The 23887-nt window shown below is 36.9% G+C and overlaps 1 protein-coding gene across 18 annotated transcripts in view; it reads right to left on the reverse strand.

Moving 5' to 3' along the window:
* The window catches only part of RUNDC3B (RUN domain containing 3B), a 294945-nt gene that overhangs the window by 33383 nt on the left and 237675 nt on the right, over window positions 1–23887 (reverse strand). For all 18 annotated transcript variants that reach the window (XR_014815985.1, XR_014815984.1, XR_014815983.1 and 15 more), the window contains one exon: window positions 21558–21715. Coding sequence is in view for 14 of the 18 variants with exons in the window: in XM_084977269.1 (XP_084833395.1) it covers window positions 21558–21715 (158 nt within the window). In the remaining 4 variants the exon portion in view is untranslated. The remainder of the gene's footprint in view (window positions 1–21557; window positions 21716–23887) is intronic.

A 23887-nucleotide genomic window follows, 5' to 3' on the forward strand; every position in this document is an offset into this window, starting at 1 on the left:
CTGTCCAGCGGGAATCCCTGTGCTTCCAATATGCCGCTGATCCCACTGTACCACAGAGGGAACTCCCCAAAAGACGTTCTTGATATTCCTACTCTACCATCCTCAGCCTACCTCTTTCCAGGACTACTTTTCCAGTCTTATGCATCCCATGTGTTACTGATACCTATCTAATGAATTCCATTTGTGCTTAGGAGTTGGTTGTGGTTGCTTGGAATCAACAAATCTTACATTTACCTTAGAACAAGCAAAATATACCTAGTTAAGTTCAAGACTTACTCAGTGGTGATGCCGGCACCTCATACATCTAAGAGAAAAGTTACATTCCTTATGCTTCTTTTAGAAATGACTAGTTTAAAACTGAATAGCCTTGTCCTTCCTCTTGGCTTAATTACACTCTAAACACAATCACCTATGAACTACAGATTAGGCACCCAGAGCACAGTTGCTTGTGGGTCACAGATTATGAGTACATAGTGTTTTTTTGGAGAGTCTTTCCTAGACTGCCCTAATCTCTGATAAATATGTCCTTTTTGCAAGTATTTTTATTTTAGGAAAATTCAAGATATGATAACTCAGAAGACCACCAAGATCACACTGAGATCTTGACACTGACTTCAATGATCAAAGATTCCCCCCAAAAGAAAAATGCATATTTGCCCTCAACCCTGATTCTTATCCAGAACCCTGTGTTTCTCCTTTTTATTATAAAATTCCCCACAATTCTTCCCAAAGGAAGGCACAGTCTAAGGCATTAGCCTGCTGTGGCTTCCTTTGCCTGGCAAAGCAATAAAAGCTATTATTTTCTCCTTCACACAAAACTGTCTCCATGTTTCTATTTGGCACTGGTAGACAGAGGCTGAGTTTCAGCAACAGTGGCAATCCAACTGATGCTAATATGAGGAATGAGGATATTTTTCCTCATTTGGCCAGAGGTGTTTATAAATTTTGGAGATTAATCCCTTGTGAATTGATTCATTTGCAAAGATTTTCTCCCATTCTGTGGGTTGTCTTTTCATTTTGTTTAGGGTTTCCTTTGCTGTGCAGAAACTTTTAAGTTTAATTAGGTCCCATTTATTTATTTATTTTTGTTTTTACTGTCATTACTCTAAGAGGTGGATCTGAGAAGATGATGCTGTCGTTTATGTCAGAGAGTGTTTGGCCTATGTTTTCCTCTGAGAGTTTTATAGTGTCTGGTCTTATATCTAGGTCTTTAATCCATTTTGAGTTTATTTCTGTGTATGGTGTTAGGAGTGTTCCACTTCCATTCTTTTACAATGTGGCTGTCCAGTTTTCCCAGCACCACTTATTGAACAAGCTGTCTTTTCTCCATTGTATATTCTTGCCTCCTTTGTCATAGATTAGTTGGCTGTAGGTGCATAGGTTTAATTCTGGGCTTTCTATCCTGTTCCACTGATCTATATGTCTGTCTCTGTGCCAGTACCATATGGTTTTGATGATTGTTGCTTTGTAGTGTAGTTGAAGTCCAGGAGCCTGATTCCTCCAGCTCCATTTTTCTTTTTCAGGATGTCTTTGGCTATTCTGGGTCTTTTGTACTTCCAAACAAACTTTAAAATATTTTGTTCGAGTTCTGTGAAAATGTCCTTGGTAATTTGATAGGAATTGCATTGAATCTGTATATTGCCTTGGGTAGTATAGTCATTTTGATAATATTGACTCTTCCAATCCAAGAGCATGGTATGTCTTTCTATCTATTTGTGTCATCTTTGATTTCTTTTATCAGTGTCTTATAGTTTTCAGAATACAGGTCTTTTGACTCTTTAGGTAGGTTTACTCTTAGGTATTTTATTCTTTTGAATGCCATGGTAAATGGGATTGCTTCCCTAATTTCTCTTTCTGATCTTTCATTGTTAGTGTATAGAAATTCTGTCAATTTCTGTGTATTAATTTTGTATCCTGCGACTTTGCCAAATTCATGAATGAGCTCTAACCGTTTTCTGGTAGAGTCTTTAGGATTTTCTAGATACAGTATCATGTCATCTGCAAATAGCGATAGTTTTACTTCTTCCTTTCCAACGTGGATTCCTTTTACCTCTTTTACTTCTCTGATTGCTGTGGCTAGGACTTCCGAAACTATGTTGAAGAATAGTGCTGAGAGAAGACATCCTTGTCTTGTTTCTGATCTCAGAGGGAATTCTTTCTGCTTTTCACCATTGAGAATGATGTTAGCTGTGGGTTCATCATATATGGCCTTTGTTATGTTGAGGTAGGTTCTCGCTATGCCCAGATTCTGAAGGTTTTTTTTAATCAGAAATGGGTGTTGGATTTTGTCAAAGGCTTTTTCTGAGTCTATTGAGAGGATCATATGGTTTTGATTCTTCAGTTTGTTAATGTGGTGTATCACACTGACGGATTTGTGGATATTGAAGAACCCTTGCATCCCTGGGATAAATCTCACTTGATCATGATGTACAATCCTTTGAATGTACTGTTGGATGCAGTTTGCTAGTATTTTGTTGAGGATTTTTGCATTGATGTTCATCAGTGAAATTGGCCTGTCGTTTTCTTTTTTTGTGGTATCTTTGTCTGGTTTTGGTATCAGGGCGATGATGGCCTCATAGAATGAGTTTGGGAGTATCCCTTCCTCTGCAATTTTTTGAAATAGTTTCAGAAGGATAAGTATTAGCTCTTCTCTAAATGTTTGATAGAATTCGCCTGTGAAGCCATCTGGTCCTGGACTTTTGTTTGTTGGAAGTATTTTAATCACAGTTTCAGTTTCAGTTCTTGTGATTGGTCCGTTCATCTTTTCTGTTTCATCTTGGTTTAGTCTTGGAAGATTGTACTTTTCTAAGAATTTGTCCATTTCTTCTAGGTTTTCCGTTTTACTGGCGTATAGTTGCATATAGTAGTCTCTTATGATCCTTTGTATTTCTGTGATGTCTGTTGTTGCTTCTCCTTTTTCATTTCTAATTTTATTGATTTGAGTCCTTTCTCTTTTTTGCTTGATAAGTCTGGCTAAGGGATTATCAATTTTGTTGATCTTTTCAAAGAATCAGCTTTTCGTTTCATTGAACTTTTCTATCGTTTTCTTTGTTTCTATTTCATTGATTTCTGCTCTGATCGTTATGATTTCTTTCCTTCTTACTAACTTTGGGTCTTGTCTGTTCTTCTCTCTCTAGCTGCTTTAGATGTAAAGTTAGCTTGTTTATTTGAAGTTTTTCTTGTTTCCTGAGATGGGCTTGTATTGCTATAAACTTTCCTCTTAGAATGGCTTTTGCTGCATCCCATAGGTTTTAGAGTGTTGTATCTTTATTGTCATTTGCTTCTAGGTATTTTTAAATTTCCTCTTTGATTTCTTCAGTGATCCATTGGTTGTTTAGTAGCATGTTGTTTAGTCTTCACGTGTTTGTGTTTTTTGCAATTTTTTTCTTGTTGTTGATTTCCAGTCATAGAGTGTTGTGGTCAGAAAAGATACTTGATATGATTTCAATTTTCTTAAAGTTACTGAGGCTGGATTTGTAGCCCAGGATATGATCCATCTTAGAGAATATTCCATGTGCACTTGAGAAGAATGTGTATTCTGTTGCTCTTGGATGGAATGTCCTATAAATATCTATTAAGTCCATCTGGTTTAATGCTTCATTCCGGGCCTCTGTTTCCTTATTGATTTTCTGTCTGATCTGTCCACTGCTGTAAGTGGGGTGTTACAGTCCCCCACTATTATTGTGTTATTGTCAATTTGTCCTTTTAAGGTTGTTAGCAGTTGCCTTGGATTTCCTTCTTTCTTAAAGGCTGAATTACAGTCCACCGTGTGCATGCAGGATCTTTATATATATCACATTCTCTTTATCCATTTATCTGTGACACATGGACACTAAAGCTACCTCTACCTCTCAGCTATTGTGGATAATGCCGAAATTAACATGAGAATGAAGTTATCTCTTCAAGATCTTGAAACTAAGCAGGACCCTGAGGGGTCCTCCTATGTACCAAAGGTTTTCTGTGTCCAGTCCCACTCCCCTACCCTTTCTTATTTGTAGAAAAAGGCTTTAGTTTCCTAGGCCTTCCCTGAGTTCCAAAGAGAAGATTCAAGTGGTTATTAATTAGGGAAGTCAGGAAATGTAGAAACAAAGGAAAACCAGTTAAGAAATGATAGCTCAGTGTCTCAGTTCCTCTTCAGGGGATATACATAACCATCTGACATATATCTTTGAGTTGTTCTGCGGGAACTAAGACCCCCACCCAGGTGGAGGAAAGTAACTACATTCAGAGCACAAGCATACAGACCATAGACTGGCTGGAACCAGAAGACTGATGACCAAGATTCCTGAAACACCAAGCAGTTATCTCTCACCACTAATCAATCAGAAGAAAGTCATGCCCTCTGCAACTGTCATCCCAAAGATCATCCCAAAGTTCCAAGACTGACTGTGGATACCTGAATTTATTTCTGAGCTATTTTGTTTCAGTGGTCTATATATCTGTTTTAATTCCAGCACCATGCATTTTAATTACTGTAAATTAACAATACATTTTGAAATTAGGAAATGTGATGATTCGACCTTTCTTTCTTCTCAAATTTCTTTGGCCATTCAGGGACTTTTGTGGTTCCATACGAATATCAGGATTATATCTTCTATTTCTGTGAAAAGTGGCATTGGGACTTTGACGGGAATTGCACTGGGGGAATATGATATTTTGACAATATTAATTCTTCAAATGTACAAACTGGGGAGTTCCCATTGTGGCACATAGGAAACAAATCCAACTAGGAACCATGAGGTTGCAGGTTCGATCCTTGGCTTTGCTCAGTGGGTTAAGGATCCAGCATTGCCATGAGCTATGGTGTAGGTTGCAGATGCAGCTCGGATCTGGCGTGGCTATAGCTGTGGCATAGGCTGGTAGCTCCAATTCAACCCCTAACCTGGGATCTTCCATTTGCCATGGATGCAGCCTTAAAGAGAGAAAAAAAAAAAAAAAAAAACTACAGAGGATATCTTTCCATTTATTTATATCTTCAATCTCCTTCACCAACATTTAAATATTTTCAGTGTACAAATATCTCACCTCTTTGGTTAAGTTTATTCCTACGTATTTCATTCTTCTTGTTGCTATTGTAAATAAAATTTTTAAAATTTCCTTTTCAGATTGTTTGTATATAGAAACATGATTTTCATATGCTGATTTTTTATCATGCAACCTTGCTGAATTGAACAGTTTTATGGCTGTCTTTGTTTTATGTATTTAGGTGCCCTGATGTTAGGTGTGCATATATTTATAATTGTTATATATTTCTTTTTTGGGGGGGTGGGAATCAAACCCATGCCATAGCTGCAGTCCAGGCCACAGCAGTGGTGACAACTCCAGGTTACAGCAGGTAGTATATTCCTTTTGAATTGACCTTTTTATCATTATAGAATGACCTTCCTTGTCTCTTAAGAGACAGTTTTAGACAAAGTCTATTTAGTCTGACATTAAGTATAGACATCCTACTTTCTTTTGGTTATTTTTTATATCAAATATTTTCTTTTATCCCTTCAGTCAATGTGTGTCTTTAAACATGAAATGAGTCTTTTGTTGACAGCATAAGGCTAAATCTTGTTTTTAATCCATTCAGTCACTCCATGCCTTTTAATTGGTAAATTTAATCTATTTACATTTAAGGTAACTACTGATGAGTGAAGACTTACTGCTGCCATTTTGTAAATTGTTTTGTCTTTCCTGTGGTTGTTGTGTCTCCCTTCCTTTGTTGCTTTCTTCCTTCATTATTTGATGATTCTTTGTAGTGATTTGTTTTGATTCTTTCCTCTTTAACTTCTGTGTTTCTATTATAGGGTTTGGTTTTTCATTTGTGGTTAGCTTGCATATTGAATAAAACATCATAGTTATAACTTCCTCTTTAAGTTGATAACATCAATTGCATACCAAAACCCTCAAAACTCCTCACCAAACCCCCAAGTAAAGCACTGTATTTATTTATTAGTCAAATGAATTTATCACATCTGTAGTTGTACAATGATCATAACAATCCAGTTTCACAGGATTTCCATCCCACAGCCCAAGCACATCCCCCCACCCCCCAAAACTGTCTCCTCTGGAGACCATAAGTTTTTCAATGTCTGTAAGTCAGCATCTGTTCTGCAAAGTTCAGTCTGTCCTTTTTTTAGATTCCACATGGCAGTGAAAGCATTTGTTGTTGGTGTCCCATTGTATGGCTGACTTCACTTAGCGTGATAATTTCTAGGTCCATCCATGTTGCTAAAAATGCTGGTATTTCATTCTTTTTAATTGGCTGAGTAATACTCCATTGTTTATATGTACCACATCTTCTTGATCCACTCCTCTGTTGATGGACATTTAGATTGTTTCCATGTCTTGGCTATTGAAAACAGTGCTGCGATGAACATCGGAGTACATGTGTCTTTGCAAGTCATGGTGTTCTCTGGATAGATGCCCAGGAGTGGGATCGCTGGATCAAAACTATTTTTAGTTTTCTGAGGAATCTCCATACTGTTTTCCACAGTGGTTGCACCAATTTACAGTCCCACCAACAGTGTACTAGGGTTCCTTTTTCTCCACACCCTCTCCAGCACTTATTGTTTGTAGACTTTTGGATGATGGCCATTCTGGCTGGTGTAAGGTGGTACCTCACAGTGGTTTTGATTTGCATTTCTCTAGTAATGAGTGATGGTGAACATCTTTTCATATGCTTTTTGGCCATCTGTATGTCTTCTTTGGAGAATTGTCTGTTTAGATCTTCTGCCCATTTTTTGATGGGGTTGTTTGTTTTTTTGGTATGGATCAAGTAAAGCACTTTTAAAGTGTTTTATTATTTTTTCAGTACTCCTGCACAGTTTAAGTTTTAACCCCTCAAACATCAGTTCAATAAAAAATATTTCACTGACAGCATTTTCATGAAAAATGAAAAAACATGTTTACTACTAATATCAAGTAAATGTATTAGTTGGACAATAGAAAATAGACCTAAAATATGTGAAGAGCCCACCATCTAAAAGTAAATGTGATTGCCATTTTTTTTCATAATAAACATCCTCAAAAGAGGGAGTTCAGAAAGTACAACTTAAAACTCTTTTTTTATTTTTACCAGTCCCAATAATTGGCTTCTAGATCCTTAAAAAATCTCTGTCCGACTATTTGTATAAAGTTATTTTACTTGGCAAGTAAAATACATTATCTTTTGAAAGTAAAGTTTGATTTTTTTATATGTAGCTACGTTGAAGTATGTGTCAGTATTAATTTGTCAATTGACTATTTCATGAGTTCTTCGAATATACCCTCAGTTGTCTGACCTGTGTATGTCTTTGATGGCAATACATAAATTCAAATACTGTGGACTTATAAACATAAAGCTCTCTATGAAATATGGAGTCCAGCTCTCCTAAAAATCAGTTTTAAAAAACAGTTTTCAGTTAAGGGAGTTCCTGTTGTGGCTCAGCGGGTTAAGAACCTGACTAGTATCCATGATGATGTGGGTTTGATCCCTGGCCTCACTCAGTGAGTTAAAGGACTGACATAGCCAAAAGCTGCAGTGTAGGTCATGGATATGGCTTAGATCTGGCATTGCTGTGGCTGTGGCTTAGGGTGGCAGCTGCAGCTCCGATTTGACCCCTAGCTTGGGAACCTCCGTATGTTGCATGTGTGGCCTTAAAAAGACAAAAAACAAAATAAAATAAATAGTTTTCAGTTAAGGTACAAGGAGCTGTTTTCTTTTTCAAAGTAAAAACAGCTTAGTATTAATTCCTCCTTGGTATGACAGAAAGATTCAATGAAAACAATTCATTCTATGGAAACGAACTAAAGTCTGAAAAGTTCCTATACCTTCTAAATATATAATTTTCACTATATATAATTTACCACCAACACTATTTTTCCTAGGATTACAATTATTCTTCACATGATTATTATTTTAACTAAGTATGGTAGAATACAACACAATACAGTAAGACTCTGGACCATACACATCAAAGACTTCACAGTGGAAATTTGTCAATGTTTTTTAAAGAAAAAAACAAATTTAAAAGAAATGTGCTGTTAGTTACTGCCCCTCTCTCTCTCTCTCTCTTTTTTTTGCCCTTTCTAGGGCCATATCTGCAGCATATGGAGGTTCCCAGGCTAGGGGTCTAATCGGAGCTGTAGCCACCAGCCTATGCCACAGCCACAGCCACGTGGGATCTGATATGCGTCTGCAACCTACACCACAGCTCATGGCAATGCTGGATCCTTAACCCACTGAGCAAGGCCAGGAATCGAATCCGCAACCTCATCCTTCCTAGTCGGATTTGTTAACCACCGAGCCACAACGGGAACTCCCTCTCTCTCTTTTTTTTAATGGCCGCACCTGTGGCATATGGAAGTTCCCAGGCCAGGGACTGAATCCGATCCCCAGCTGTAGCCTATGATGCAGTTGCTATAATGCAAGCTCCTTTAACCCATTGTGCCAGGCCAGGGATCAAAACTGGGCCTCCACAGTGACCTAAGCCACTGTGGTCAGACTCTCTCCTTTTTTGTTTTTTAAATTTAGGGCCACACCCATAGCATATGGAAGTTCCCAGGCTAGGGTCCAATCAGAGCCACAGCTGCCAGCCTACACCATAGCCACAGGAATGCCAGACCTGAGGTAAGTCTGAGACATACACCACAGCTCAAGGTAACACCAGATCCTTAACCTACTGAGTGAGGCCAAGGATGGAACCCGAATCCTCATGGATACTAGTCAGGTTCATTACTGCTTAGCCACAATGGGAACTCCCTGTGGTTGGATTCTTAAACCACTACCAAAGTGGGGAATCCTACTGTTTTGTTTTAAAATAGCATTCCACATCCAAGTTATTAAGTGATTGGCTAAAATTCAGTCTGTTAGAATTTTTCACATGAGTATGGGCCAACAAGGATATTTTAATTTTTAATAGAGGCTAATCTCAGGTAAAAATCTATGGTTCCCCAAAGATATTTCAGTATTCCCAGAAAAACGACTTGCTTCTAATAATACTTAAGTTAATGTTTTTTTTACACTGATCTTTCTCATGATGTTTTGCACCTGTGTTTCTGTATGTGCTTTTCCTTTTACCTAGGTAATCTTCCTCTCTTCCTCTCCCTTGGTCACCTAGAGAATGCCTGAAAAGTCCTATTCAAATATTAACTCCTTAGTGATGCTTTCCCTGAACCACCACTACTGTGTTACATTTGTCAAGTGTATATACTTTTATAATTGTACATATACATACATGTTCCTATACACTCATCACATCATTTAGATGTCATTTAGTTAACTTTGATATCCTTAAGATTATCTCATTCATGTCAAAAATTCTCAGTATCTGGTGCAGTTCTTGGAACAAAGTAGGTATTCAATAAATATTTGTTTATACATGAGAAATACTATTTCAATGGTTTATCTTCCAAAAATGGAAATCTGATCTGATACTGGGAACTCCACAGAGCTCCTTAGCATGGCATATAAAGTCCTTTCTCATCTGGGTTCTGTCTCTCTTTTTCTCACACACACACACACCCCTTCTCTCTCTGTCTGAGTTATAAGGAGCCACCATGCATTTTCCTATGTTTGCTCAACTCTTTAATCTCTCTGTCTTTGGCTTTTATTATTTTCTCTGCCTAGAAGGTCCATCTCTTCCTATACTAGACTAGCAAATGTTTAAACCACTTTAAATAATGAGTATAAACATCACCACCTCCTTAAACCCTTTCCAGTTCATTCTCCTTTACAATGACATGCTTTGTTTCCCATTGTATCTATCACAGCACCTGTGACACCTTTATTTCTCTTTAATATTTATGTCTATGCCCTCTGTAAACACTTTGAGGGCCACAACAAGAACAAATTTATTTCTGCATTCTTAGTACCAAGCCCAGCACCTAAGACAGAAGAGGGATTTAATAAATGTCAGTAGAGGAGTTCCCATTGTGGTGCAGCAGAAACGAATACGACTAGGAACCAAGACGTTACAGGTTCGATCCCTGGCCTCACTCAGGGGGTTAAGTATCTGGTGTTGATGTGAGCTGTGGTATAAGTTGTTGACTGTAGCTCTGATTCAACACCTAGCCTTGGAACCTCCATATGCTGTGGGTGCAGCCCTAAAAAGCAAAAACAACACAAACAAAATAAAAAACATCAGTAGAATGAACAATGTTGGAATACAAAACAGTAAATTTTATTGTTATTGAAATAAGCTGTGTCTCACTTTTCTGAATGTAAAGGATAACACAGACTCTTCAAGAAAAAGAACCTTGAAAAAAATCAAATTGCAAAGGAAAATAGCAAATATAGAATATATTCTACTTCAAAACTAAATACCAATGTGTCTTTCTTGCTTAAAATAAAACAGGCGGGTAGCTTTAACGTTCAGGGAAGCAATTCAACTGCTATTAAAAGCATAATAAGTATAACTTTGCTTTGTTAAACATTACAATAAACTTATAGTCTACTGATTCTCTACTCTGACTATATATTCAAATAACTGGGGAAGCACTTAAAAAATACTGATACCCAAATCTTAGATCAATGAAATCAGAGTCTATGATGGTGGGGCCCAGGCACTGAAAAATTTTAAAGCTCCCCTTGTGATCTAATATAATTTTTCTCCCTTGTAAAATAATAACAAAACTACATTCTCTCTGGCTGTTGCTTCCTAGTCTCCTTCAGTGAAGGTGTCTTCCTCCACTTAATCCTTAATTTTCATATTCCTAACAATTCCTTCCACTTCTATTCTCAAAGTCCTCAAATAGATTCCCTGCAAATACAGGGTACAATGGCTTCAAAAACAATATTTTATATTCTTTTGAGCCTTCAATATTACAGTCATTATTTTAAATGAAAGATAAAAAGACAAAAATTTCCAGTTTCGTCTTTCTTGCTTTGATAGATTAGGCGCAAGTCTACTGTTACTTACAAGCTCTTTTAAAAGATGGAGAATCCCATACGCTATACTTTGATAGCAGTGCTTAGCCAATTCAAAGCTATTATTTTGTTCATTTATTTAATTCTTTACTTTGTATGCCCAAACTTGAGGGTTATCCTCTCTCCCTCACTTTGTTCCTTCCCCACTTACTTCAGAGGCTGTGCTGATGCTCATGATGAAGTTATGCTTTTAGCTGCTACATATACATAAGGGAGATAACCCTTGGCACTTAATATTTATTATTTGTGACTCTGAGTATTCCTAAGTGACCCCAAAGGTCCATGATATAAGGCAATTTTAAATTTTGATAAGGCAATACATTTGAAGCCAATGGCTACAAGGAAAGTTTTGAGAGTGAGTCTAGCAAATGCCCAACATCCTTGCAACAAACCTTTGTTATTTTCCACTTACTATTTATTTCTTGATGTACTGTAATTCTCAGGATGCAGTCCAGTGGCTATTTGTGACAGGGCACACTGAGAAAATATTAGGCTTTAATCTTTATGAAAATAAAGGATCTAATAATACAGCATGACTACAGCAATGTGGAATTTTATGCTAATGAGTAGAATGACGAGGTAGAGGGCGCTAAAGTTTGGGAAGTAGAAAGCCATCAAACACAAGGTGTTGATACATTCCATATCCTCACTCTCTTAGAAACACAGAGTAAGAGAGCTACCTACTTCCAGCCTCTCTAGACTGTCTTGGAAGAGGAAATGGACCATCACTTAGGCGCTATTTGTTTATTGTGGGTTTCAGTGTCTGCCATTCACCCAATGTAAACTCTATGAGGGCAGGGACTATGCTTTATTCATCCTGAGTTACTAGCACCTATAACAGCACCTGGCTCTTCATGCATTCTCAATAAATATTTGTTAAGTGAATGACTGAATATTAGAGAAGTTACGAAAGTAATTTAGCACCAAGTAATGAGAATTTACTCTTTATTCATTTGAAGCTTACTAGAACTGGAAAATGCTTATATAGCTTGTGAATACCCTAACTTCATAATGTTAATATAAAAGTGTTCTTTAATTGTACTTTGGGCTTTTGTTAATTTTAGACACAGCCGTGGTATAAATATTCACTTTATATCACTTTACAATTATTCTCCTCCAAATAAAAATTATTTCGAAAGAAGCCTAAAAATGAGCTATATATCAAAAAATTATAAATTATTTACCTATGCGATATTCTTGCCCAAAAAGTTAACCTAAAATCTAACAAAGTCTTTTAAGTGCTTTTCAACTATGTTTGCACTTTAAGAGATTGAAGTATAGCTGATTTACAATATCATATTAGTTTCAGGTGTATAACATAGTGATTTAATATTTTCATGAAGTGTACTCTTTTTAAGATTATTGTAAAATACTGACTATATTCCCAGTGCTGTACATTACATCCTTGTATCTTATTTTATCCTGATTGCACTTTAGACCTTAACTTGATGGTATTCTTTGAAAAGAAAGAAACATTCGTGAGCAATTTAGAACTTCACGAAAACCTCAACTATTTTCTTTTCCCTCTCAGTTTAAAATATAAACCCTGGATCCTTAGAGGAAAGGCTGACTCCAGAGCAGGAAATATATAAGATGAACCTAGGATATTCTGTACCAGAAAGCAAGGAAGTTATCAAAGACAAATGGGTCATGTTAGAAGGGACACAGGAATTAATATGAAGGCATTTCCATTTCTTGTCTCTTTCCTTAGACAAAGACAAGAGAATTTGAGCATCAAATAGAAAAATAAATATAAGTGACACAAGTACACCGAATATACAGACATTTTGACTATAATGAAGAAACAAAACAAAACATTATTCTGTAATGATACACTAAAAATAACTGGCCTTATTGGGAGAGCAGAGTTAGGGGCTGAAAACACAAAGTCTATTTAACCTTTTAACTAGAATACCAAGAAAAACACTAACAATCCTAATAAAATTTAAACCCAATTAAAAATGTGTGTTAAATTCCTATTAAAGAAAGAAATATTACAATAACTACAATGACAATAACTTTAACCACAAAAAAAGTAAAAGCCACTTGATGGAAGAGGGTCTTGTGAGGAAAGGTCAAGGCTGCTGAGACTCAGGCTTGCCATGAAGGCGCGAACAAAATGGACAAAGGTGGGTAACCACAGAACATGTACCTCTGAGTTCTAGTTCAACTGAACCAGAGGAATGCCTGGTGAGGGAGTATTATGTACAGTGAGAGAGTGCCATCTATTGGTGGCCTGCAGTATTTGCCTATATTAGTGTATTTTGTATTCTGCTGATGTTATTTGCTTAGGAACATTAACTTCTAGGAAAAATCAATTATGAACCAAGGTGAGTTCTTTGCCATACTGATATCATCCTCTTTTTTATGACTCTTATATGAGTTAATTCACATTATAAAACATTATATATGACAATTTCACAATCTCAAAAATGAGAGGAAGGAAAACAAAATCTTCATTAGTAGCTAAGTAGGACATCAGGATCTTATTCTGAAAATTAATAATATCCTACAAAAACAGTCATGGTAACCACCAAACAGCTGTGATGAGAGAAAGTTCTTTATAGATGATTCCAGCCAATAAGCATGGAGGGAATAACAATTAGGATATCACTATTTTATAAATCCTAATGAATCAATTGCTATTAGGTCAAGCCATTAGAGGAAAGGCTGATGAGAACATTTACAAAGGAGAAATAAGGCTGTCACTTCAGGCTGTCACCTAAATCCACTCTTCTATCATAAGATCAATAAAAGTGGGACAACCTGTCTGCTTCCCAATATGAGATACACAGCACTACCTATAAAATATTCTTGTCATAAAAGCTAAATTTAACCCAGCAGTGGCTTCCAACGCTGACTACCCATTAGAAGCACCTTTGAAGAGTAAATACATTACACTTGCCTGGGTCCCACATTTGACCAATTAACTCAACAGCTATTGAGGTAAGTCACAGGCAGGCACCTTTGTTTAAAATATATATAGGATCTGGATTAAGACAGCAGAGTAGAAGGATGGGGGTTGACCTTCTCTCATAAAAAGCAACAAAATTACAACCAAATACTGAACAACCTTCAATCAAATAGACTGTGAACTATCAAAAACGGTTATCCTACTCCAGAAGACAGAGGAGGCCATAGCAAGACGGCAGGAAGGGCAATTACGTGATATAAACAAACCCATACCTGCCTGGTGGGCAGCCCACAGACTGAAAAGTAACTGTATCACAGAGACTCACCTAGAGGAGTGAGAGTTCTGAGCTCCATGTCAGGTCCCCATGCCTGGGGTTCTGGCACTGGGAGAAGAAGCTCCCAGAGCATTTGGCAATGAAGGCCAGTGGGGCTTCTGTACAGGAGCTCCACAGGATTGGGGGAAACAAAGACCCCCATTCTTGAAAGATGCACACAAGCTTTCATGTGCACTGAGTCCCAGGGCAAAGCAGAGTCTCCACAGGATTCTGGGTTGGACCTGACTGCAGTTCTTGGAGGATCTCCTGGGAAAAAAGGTGGCAACTGAGGCTCATTGTGGGGGAAGGACACTGGAGGCAAAGGTCTCTGGAATAATCATCAGGGTGTGCTTCTCTGGATAAGGCAATTTTGGAAAAATCTGGCTCCACCCATCAGGTCAAACAATAATCTGAATGGGATCACAGCCCCACCCATCAGCAAAGAGGCTGCCTAAAGACACACAGCCACCTCTAATCTTACTCAGGCACAGAGCCACCTCTAATCACACCCAGAGACAAAGCCCCACCCACCAGAGGGCTAAGAATCAACTGCACCTACCAGTGGGAAGTCACCAGTCCTTCCTATTATGAAGCCTACAGCAAGCCTCCATACCAACTTCAGCCACAAGGGGAGGCAGACATCAGAAGCATGACCGGCTATAACTCTATTGTCTGCAGAAAGGAGACCACACCAAAAACCTATACAAAATTAAAAGGCAGAGAACTATAATTTAAATAAGGAGCAAGAAAAAAGCCCCAGAAAAACAGCTAAGTTGTCTGGAGATTATCAATCTCCAGAAAAAGACTTTAGATTGATGATAGTGAAGATGATTCAAGATCTTGGAAATAAACTGGAGGCAGAAGAACAAACAAGTGAGGTGGAGGACAGACTAGTGGAAATCACTGATGTGAAACAGAAAAGAGAAAAAAGATTGAAAACAAATGAGACAGTCTAAGAGAACTCTGGGGAAACATTAAAGGCACCAACATCCATATTAAAGGGGTGCCTGAAGAAGAAGAGAGAGAGAAAGGGCCAGAAAAAATATCTGAAGAGATAAAAGCCCAAAACTTCCCTAAAATGGGAAAGGAATCATATACTCAAATCCAGGAAGCACAACAAGTACCATATAAAATTAACCCAAGGAGGAACACCAAAGACACATATTAATCAAACTGACCAAAAGTAAAGACAAAGGGAAAATACTGAAAGAAACTAGGGAAAAGAAACAAACAACGTACAAGGGAACCCCGATAAGATTATCAGCAGATTTTTCAGGAGAACCTCTGCAGGCCAGAAGTGAGTGACATGATATATTTAAAGTGATGAAATAAAAAAAAAACTCCAACCACGATTACTCTACCCAGCAAGGCTCTCATTCAGATTTGAAGGAGAAATCAAAAGCTTTATAGACAAGCAAAAGCTATGAGAATTCAGTACCACTAAACCAGCTTTACAAAGAATACTAAAGGAACTTCTCTAGGCAGAAAAGAAAAGGCCACAACTAGACACAAAAATATTACAAATGACAAGGCTCACCAGCAAAGGATACATACAGTAAAGGTAGGAAATCATCCACACACAAATATGCTACAAAAATGAGAAATAAGAAGAGAGGAGTTCCCGTCATGGCTCAGTGGTTAACGAATCTGACTACGAACCATGAGGTTTTGGGTTTGATCCCTGGCCTTGCTTAGTGGGTTAAGGATCCAGTGTTGCCGTGAGCTGTGGTGTGGGTTGCAGACACGGCTCGGATCCCGAGTTGCTGTGGCTCTGGTGTAGGCCAGTGGCTATAGCTCCGATTAGATCCCTAGCCTGGGAACCTCCATATGCCGTGGGAGTGGCCCAAGAAAATGGCAAAAAGACAAAAAAAAAAAAAAAGAAAAATAAGAAGAAGAGGAGGGTAGAAATGCAGGACACTGGAGATACACTTTCAATTAAAAGACCAACAACTTAAAACAATCTTGTATGTATACAAACTATATAAATACTTCAGAGTAACTGCCAAGCAAAAATCTATAATAGAGACACACACAAATAAGAAAAATCAACTCAAATATAACACTAAAGACAGTCATCAAACCACAAGAGAAGGGAAGAAAAAAGAGCAACAAAAACAAATCCAAAACAGTTAATAAAATGGCGATAACACACACACCAATAATTACCTTAAACGTATATGGACTAAGTACCCCAACTAAAAGACATAGACTGGCTGAATGGATACAAAAACAAGAACCATATATATGCTGTCTTCAAGAGACCCACTTCAGTTCTAGGGACACACACAAATTGAAAGTGAGAGGATGGAAGAAAATATTCCATGCAAACAAGAATCAAAAGGGAGCTGGAATAGCAATACTCCTATCAGACAAAATAGACCCTAAAATAAAGAATATTGTAGGAGACAAAGAAGGACATTATATAATGATCAAAGGATCAATCTGGGAGTTTCTGTCATGGCTCAGTGGTATTGAACCTGACTAGGATTCATGAGGATGTGGATTTGAACCATGGCCCTGCTCAGTGGGTTAAAGATCTGGCACCACTGTGAGCTGTGGTGTAGGTCACAGAAGTGGCTTGGATCATGCACTGTGGTGTAGGCTGGAAGCTGTAGCTCCGATTTGACCCTAGCCTGGGAACTTCCATGTGCCGTGAGTGTGGCCCTAAGAAGGAAAAAAAAAAAAAAGAGAATGATCCAAGAAGAAGATATAAAAATTGTAAATATAAATGCATCTAATATAGGATCACCTCAATATATAAGTTAATTGCTAACAGCCTTAAAAGGAGAAATTGACAATAACACAATAATAGTGGGGGACTTTAACACCCCACTTACAGCAATGGACAGATCATCCAGACAGAAAATCAACAAAAAAACACAAGCCCTAAATGACACATAGACCAGATGGACTTAATGGATATTTATAGAATATTCCATCCAAAAGCAGCAGAATACATATTCTTCTCAAGTACACATGGAACATTCTCTAGGATAGATGACATTCTGGGTCACAAATTAAGCCCTGGTAAATTTAAGAAAACTGAAATCATATCAAGCATCTTTTCTGACCACAACGCTATATGACTGGAAATCAACAACAAGAGAAAAACTGCAAAAAACAGAAACATGTGGAGACTAAACGATACACTATTAAACAACCAATGGATCACTGAAGAAATCAAAGAAGAAATTAAAAAATACTTAAAAGCAAATGACAATAAAGACAGAATAATCCAAAACCTACGTGATCCAGCAAAAGCAGTTCTAAGAGGGAAGTTCATTGCAATGTAAGCCTACCTCAGGAAACAAACAAACAAAGTTCAAATAAACAACCCTAACTTTACCCCTAAAGAAACTAGAGAGAGAAGAACAGACAAGACCTAAAGTTAGCAGAAGGAAAGAAATAATAAGTATCAGAGCGGAAATAAATGAAACAGAGGAGTTCCCATTACTGCCTAGTGGAAATGAATCTGACTAGGAACCATAAGATTGCGGGTTTGATCCCTGGCTTTGCTCAGAGGGTTAAGGATCCAGCATTGCTGTGAACTGTGGTGTAGGTCACAGACATGGCTTGGATCCTGTGTTGCTGTGGCTGTGGTGTAGGCCGATAGCTGTAGCTCTGATTCAACCCCAAGTCTGGGAACCTCCATATGCTGTGGTGCGGCCCTGGAAAGCAAAATAAATAAATAAAAAAATGAAATAGAGATGAAGAAAACCATAAAAAGATCAATGAAACTAAAAGCTGGTTCTTTGAAAAGATCAACAAAATTGATAAACCCTTAGCCAGACTTATCAAGAAAAAGAGAGGACTCAAATCAGTAAAATTACAAGTGAAAAAGGAGAAGTAACAATGGATATCACAGAAATATAAAGGATCGTAAGGGACTACTATATGTAACTATAGGCCAATAAACAGAAAACCTAGAAAAATGGACAAATTCTTAGAAAAGTGCAATCTTCCAAGACTAAACCAAGATGAAACAGAAAAGATGAACAGACCAATCACAAGAACTGAAACTGAAACTGTGATTAAAATACTTCCAACAAACAAAAGTCCAGGACCAGATAGCTTCACAGGCAAGTTCTATTAACATTTAGAGAAGAGCTAACACCTATCCTTCCGAAACTATTCCAAAAAAATTGCAGAGGAAGGGATACTCCCAAATTCATTCTATGAGGCCACCATCACCCTGATACCAAAACAAAAGATACCACAAAAAAAGAAAATTACAGGCCAATTTCACTGATGAACATAGATGCAAAAATCCTCAACAAAACACTAGCAAACTGAATCCAACAATACAGTAAAAGGATTGTACGCCATGATCAAATGGGTTTTATTCCAGGGATGCAAGGATTCTCCAATATCCACAAATCAATCACTGTGATACACCACATTAACAAATTGAAGAACAAAACCCTCATGATTCTCTCAACAGATGCAGAAAAGGCTTTTGACAAAGTCCAAATACTTTAATTCTGATCGGTGGACTTAATGTTTTACTTTTTGCTGTGGTAGCTTAAAGAAATTGAAAACAATTGTAAAGCTCCTTTGCAAAGCCAGGAAGATCAATGACACTGCCGTGATGGACGTATGATACAGATTCTTTTTCAAACTAAAAACTTTGAAAGTCTGCTTCCTTTAAATTGTCAGATATAAAATAAATGCGATACATTCAAATTTAATTTTTCAAATGAAAATATCTCTGTGATAAAATAAAAACTAATTACATAATTATTTTTAAGTTAAAAGCATTTAGACAAATCATCAGTATTGCTTGCCAAAGATAAATCGAATTATTTTTTTAATCTTTTAATTTTAAAGAAATAACCAGAAAACTCTATTGTTTGCTTCATAATAAATACATACATACATATATATATTTTGTTTGTTTGTTTGTTTTTGTTTTTGTCTTTTTAGGGCTGCACACAGGGCATATGGAGGTTCCCAAGCTAGGGGCTGAATTGGAGCTGTAGCTGCTGGCCTACGCCACAGCCACAGTGACAGCAACGCAGGATCCGAGCTGCGTCTGTGACCTACACCATAGCTCATGGCAACACCAGATCCTTAACCCACACCAAGTCAGGCCAGGGATTAAACCTGCATGCTTGTGGATGCTAGTCAGATTTGTTTCTGCTGAGCCACGACGGGAACTCCCTGATTCATAATATTTTTATCCCTGCTAATAGCAGTGATGGGTTTCAGGAGCTATTAATTGGCACCTTACAACATAGGGCACACCATCTTTAAAATCTTAGAAAAAATTTAAGAAATAATATATGAACATAATTCTTTTCATCAAGATACAAATTCCCAGAAAACATTAAACTTTTATGTTTCTTAATAAAAACTTTACTTAAAAAAATCATCTTTTATATTTACTTAGAGTATCTTCTTGTAAAAATTACATGTTAATTACAAAAGGAACAGCAGTAACTACTTAGAACAGAAAAACACCTTAACCAAATGATTAAAATTAACATCACTGGAGTTCCCGTCGTGGTGCAGTGGTTAGCGAATCCGTCTAGGAACCATGAGGTTGCGGGTTCCGTCCCTGCCCTTGCTCAGTGGGTTAAGGATCCAGCATTGCCATGAGCTGTGGTGTAGGTTGCAGACATGGCTTGGATCCTGCATTGCTGTGGCTGTGGCATAGGCCAGTGGCTACAGCTCCGATTAGACCCCTAGCCTGGGAACCTACATATGCTGAGGGAGCGACCCAAGAAATGCCAAAAAAAAAAAAAAAGACAAAAAAAATTTAACATCACTGGAGTTCCTGTTGTGGCTCAGCAAATTAAGAACCCAACTAGTCTTATGTGAGGATGCGGGTTCGATCCCTGGACTTTTTCAGTGGGTTAAAGGACCTGGAGTTGCCACAAGCTGCAGCATAGGTCACAGATATGGCTCAGATCTGGTGTTGCAGTGGATGTGGTGTAGGCCAGAAGCTGCAGCTCTGATTCCATCCCAGCCCTGAAACTTCCATATGCTGCAGGTGAGGCTATTAATAAAATAAAATAAAATTAAATTAAATTAACATCACTAATAAAAAGCCAACAGACTTCATGGACCTTTGAATGTGATTATTTTGAGGATACACCACTTATGTTATATTCCAGCCATAAATGGATAAGCTCATTCTTATCACAATGAAAAACAAACAAATTCAAATTGAGGGATAGCCTGTAAAATTACTAACCTGCATTCTTAGAAATACCTATCTCTCGTGAGACAATAACTGAAAAACCATTCTAAGTTAAAAGTGACTAAAGAGACTGACAACCAAATGTGAAATGTGATCCTAGATTCGACTCTATACCAAAAAATCAAAAGCAATATAGATATTACTGAGGCAATTGATGAAAGTGAAATAGGAATTATAGGCAAAATGGAAGCATTGTATTGATTTAAATTTCCAAAATTGACAGCTGAATGGTGTGTATTTAATGGCATTTTTTTTTTCTTTTTTGACTGCCCTGCAGCATATGAAGTTCCCAGGCCAGGCATCAGATCCAAGCTGTAGTTAGGACCTAAGCCACAGCTGCAACAATGCTGGAAACTCAACCCACTGAGCCAGACCACAGGGGGATCTCCAGGGGATCTCCAAACTGTAGATATTTAAGAGAGTGTCTCTGATTTTGGGAAAGACACACTAGAGTAACAAAGGATAAAGAAATATTATGTATGCAATCTCTCAAATGGTTCAGGAAATCATATGTTTGTATGACATGTTTGATGACAGATGCGGTAAAATGATGAAAATTGGTGAATCTAGGAAGGGGTACATGGGAATTATTTTGTACTATACTTGCAAATTTTCTCAAAGTTTGAAATTATTTCAAAACCAAAAATTTAAAAATCATCTTTAAGATTAAGTAAATATTACTATGAAAAGATTTTCACCATAAAAAACAAACTGATAAAATTAAGTTTGACAAAATTGTATGATTATTTAGTACAAATGCTTTGAACAGTGTAAGTTAAGGAGCTGTACCAGAATGTGGAACAATACACAGTTTTCCTCATGAACAAAAATGTCTTGCAGTGGAAAAAAAGTCAGCTCTACTAAACTATACTTAGTGACATTCTGGCACAACCTGGTAACATACAGTTTATATACAGGCACTGTACTTTGAGTAATACCAGTCTTATATACAATCTTTTTGAAATCAGTCAATCAACCACTAAATAACTTTTTTAAATTAACATTTAACTGTAAACAGCACAACTGAAGGTGAGTTTTATTTTCTTTCTGTATTTTGTAACGTTTCTACAGTGAGCATGGATTACTTTTATAAGAAATAAGTAATTTTTTAAAAAAGAGTAAGCACAAACGAACAGTAAGCAACCAGATTTCTTTGAACTTGAACCTTAGGTCAAACATGACATTTTTTGTAATTCTACTACTGGCAAATTTTTTTCCAAAAGGTTTCACTTACAGCTGATCTTGAAGCTCCACAATTATGTATTCTAATTGTTCCTTTTCCAGTTTATGAGCCAGATCAGAGTCTTCAATCCTCTGTAGCAGTATTTTGTTTTGGGAGACAGATTCAGACAGCTGGTTCTCTCGAAGTCGTAAGAGTTCTTCGAGATAACCCTGGAAATACAGATCACCAAGATACAGCAAGTGCAAAAATTCTAATACACATCTTGAAGATAAATGCTGAATAGACTAAATGCTATTCTTACCCATACTGCAATGAAATCATTTCAAAGAATCACTGATGAAATGGTAAAAAAAATAATTGTTTTAATTGAATAACAAATTTAACATACCTTCTCCATTATTTAAAGCTCTTCCTTAAAGTTCAGTAAAATATGTTTGTAATTTAAGGTAAAACTTACTTAAAACATTATAATTTCTAAGCACCACAACAGTGATAACACTAAGTGCCTCCTAGCTTCAAAATACAGACCTAGTTACAGAATGATCATTCAAAACCTGTCTCTATATGATTATTTTTCAAAAACAGTTATTAAAATTTTAGTGTTAACAAATTAGTGTGATGTGGTATGATATCTAGGTTAGGCCAGCAATCTTAGGGATTGCCTTGTGTCATATTCCAGTTCTACTATTTATAAGCTATGTGTACATGGTTGGGTAAATTACTTAATCTCTCTGTGCCTTAGCTTCACCATCTAAAAAGGTGGGAACAATAATTTAAACTAGTTGAGAAGATCAAATGAATCAATAGAGGTAAAGCGCTTAGAATACTGCCTGGTACCCTGTATGGAATATATAATTCCTAGCTATTATTATTAGCAAACTTCTAACAGATATGATATTTCTTAGATCCTCTCTTTTCACTCATTTATTGTTTCTTTGTCCTTTTGCTCTGCTTATAGGAGTCTTCACTGAATTTATCCTCCAAATCCTTAACTTAAATGTTTCAATTTAGGAAATCTTTTAAATTTCCAATATTTTTTCATGTTTCCTACTGCTCCCTTATCATGGCATTCTATTCTTTTTAGATACAACATACCTTCAAATTCATCTCAGGATATTAATTACAATCTTTTTCTTAAAGTATTCTTCTATATCATTTATTATTCTTTCATACATAACTTTTTCAGCTATTTTGGCTTTACGACACATATCACTAGTAACTAATACTGTTCCTATCATTAAAATGATACTGAAATTAAAGTTAACTTTTACAGGAGTTCCCATCATGGCTCAGAGATAATGAACCCAATAGTATCCATGAGGAGGTGGGTTCAATCCCTGGCCTCACTCAGTGGGTTAAATGATCTGGTGTTGCCGTGAGCTGTGGCATACGTAGGTCGCAGACATGGCTCGGATCTGGCATGGCTGTGGCATAGGCCAGCAGCTACAGCTCCAATTCAAACCCTAGCCTGGAAAACTCCATATGCTGTGGGTGTGGCCCTTAATAAAAATAGTTAACTTTTACAAATATATGCACACATACAGCTTAATATAGGCTATATATGATTGTTTATAAACATCAGTGATTAGCCAATATTTAAATATCCATCACCTAGATTTCAGAGCCCTTAGAATGTTTTTCCCTGATCATCATCTCCTGCCTCCTCTGCAAAGGTAGCAATATCCTGAGATATCTGTTTATCATCCCCTTGCTTTCCTTCTTTACCACAAACGTATGTCATCTTAATGCATTGTTTAGTTTGGCTGGGTTTTATGTGTATTCTCTTGAAATCTGCTTTTTCATTTACAATGATAAGTCTAGCTAGAGTTTATTCGCTCTCAAAAACGGATAGTATTCTGCTGTACAAACAGTGCAGCTTATCCATTCACTCTCCTGTGAATGGCCATTTGGATTATTTTAGATTTTAAAGGGGACCTTCTGTATAGCCCTGAGAACTCTATCCAATATTCTGTGATAATCTATGTGGGAAAAGAGCCTGAAAGTGAATGGATGTGTGTACATGTATAACCGAATCACTTTGTTGTACAGCAGAAATTATCACAACACTGTAAATCAACTACTTCAATAAAACTCTAAAAGATGAAAAACAATCCAATTTACTGGAACCTTCAGTTATATGATAACTGCTACACACATCTGAGAGCTTCTAGGAGAAGCTATTGGTATTGATAAGTAATATTTATAAAAATTCTTCATCTAAGTTTTCTAAGGTACTGACATAAAAGTGTTAAAATTATTAACAATTAGGGGGTTTCCATTGCATTTACAGTTTTGTCTGCTCTTTTAATTCTTAAAATTGTCTATCTGTGCCTTAATTCTTAAATTTAATAATGGTTGAGACTATTTCATTAGTATTTACA

The sequence above is a fragment of the Sus scrofa genome, chromosome 9 (assembly GCF_054392235.1).
Source record: "Sus scrofa isolate SSC_HxYL_T2T_F1_AM1 chromosome 9, Sscrofa_HxYL_maternal_Yorkshire_Landrace_v2.0, whole genome shotgun sequence".
Lineage (NCBI taxonomy): Eukaryota > Metazoa > Chordata > Mammalia > Artiodactyla > Suidae > Sus > Sus scrofa.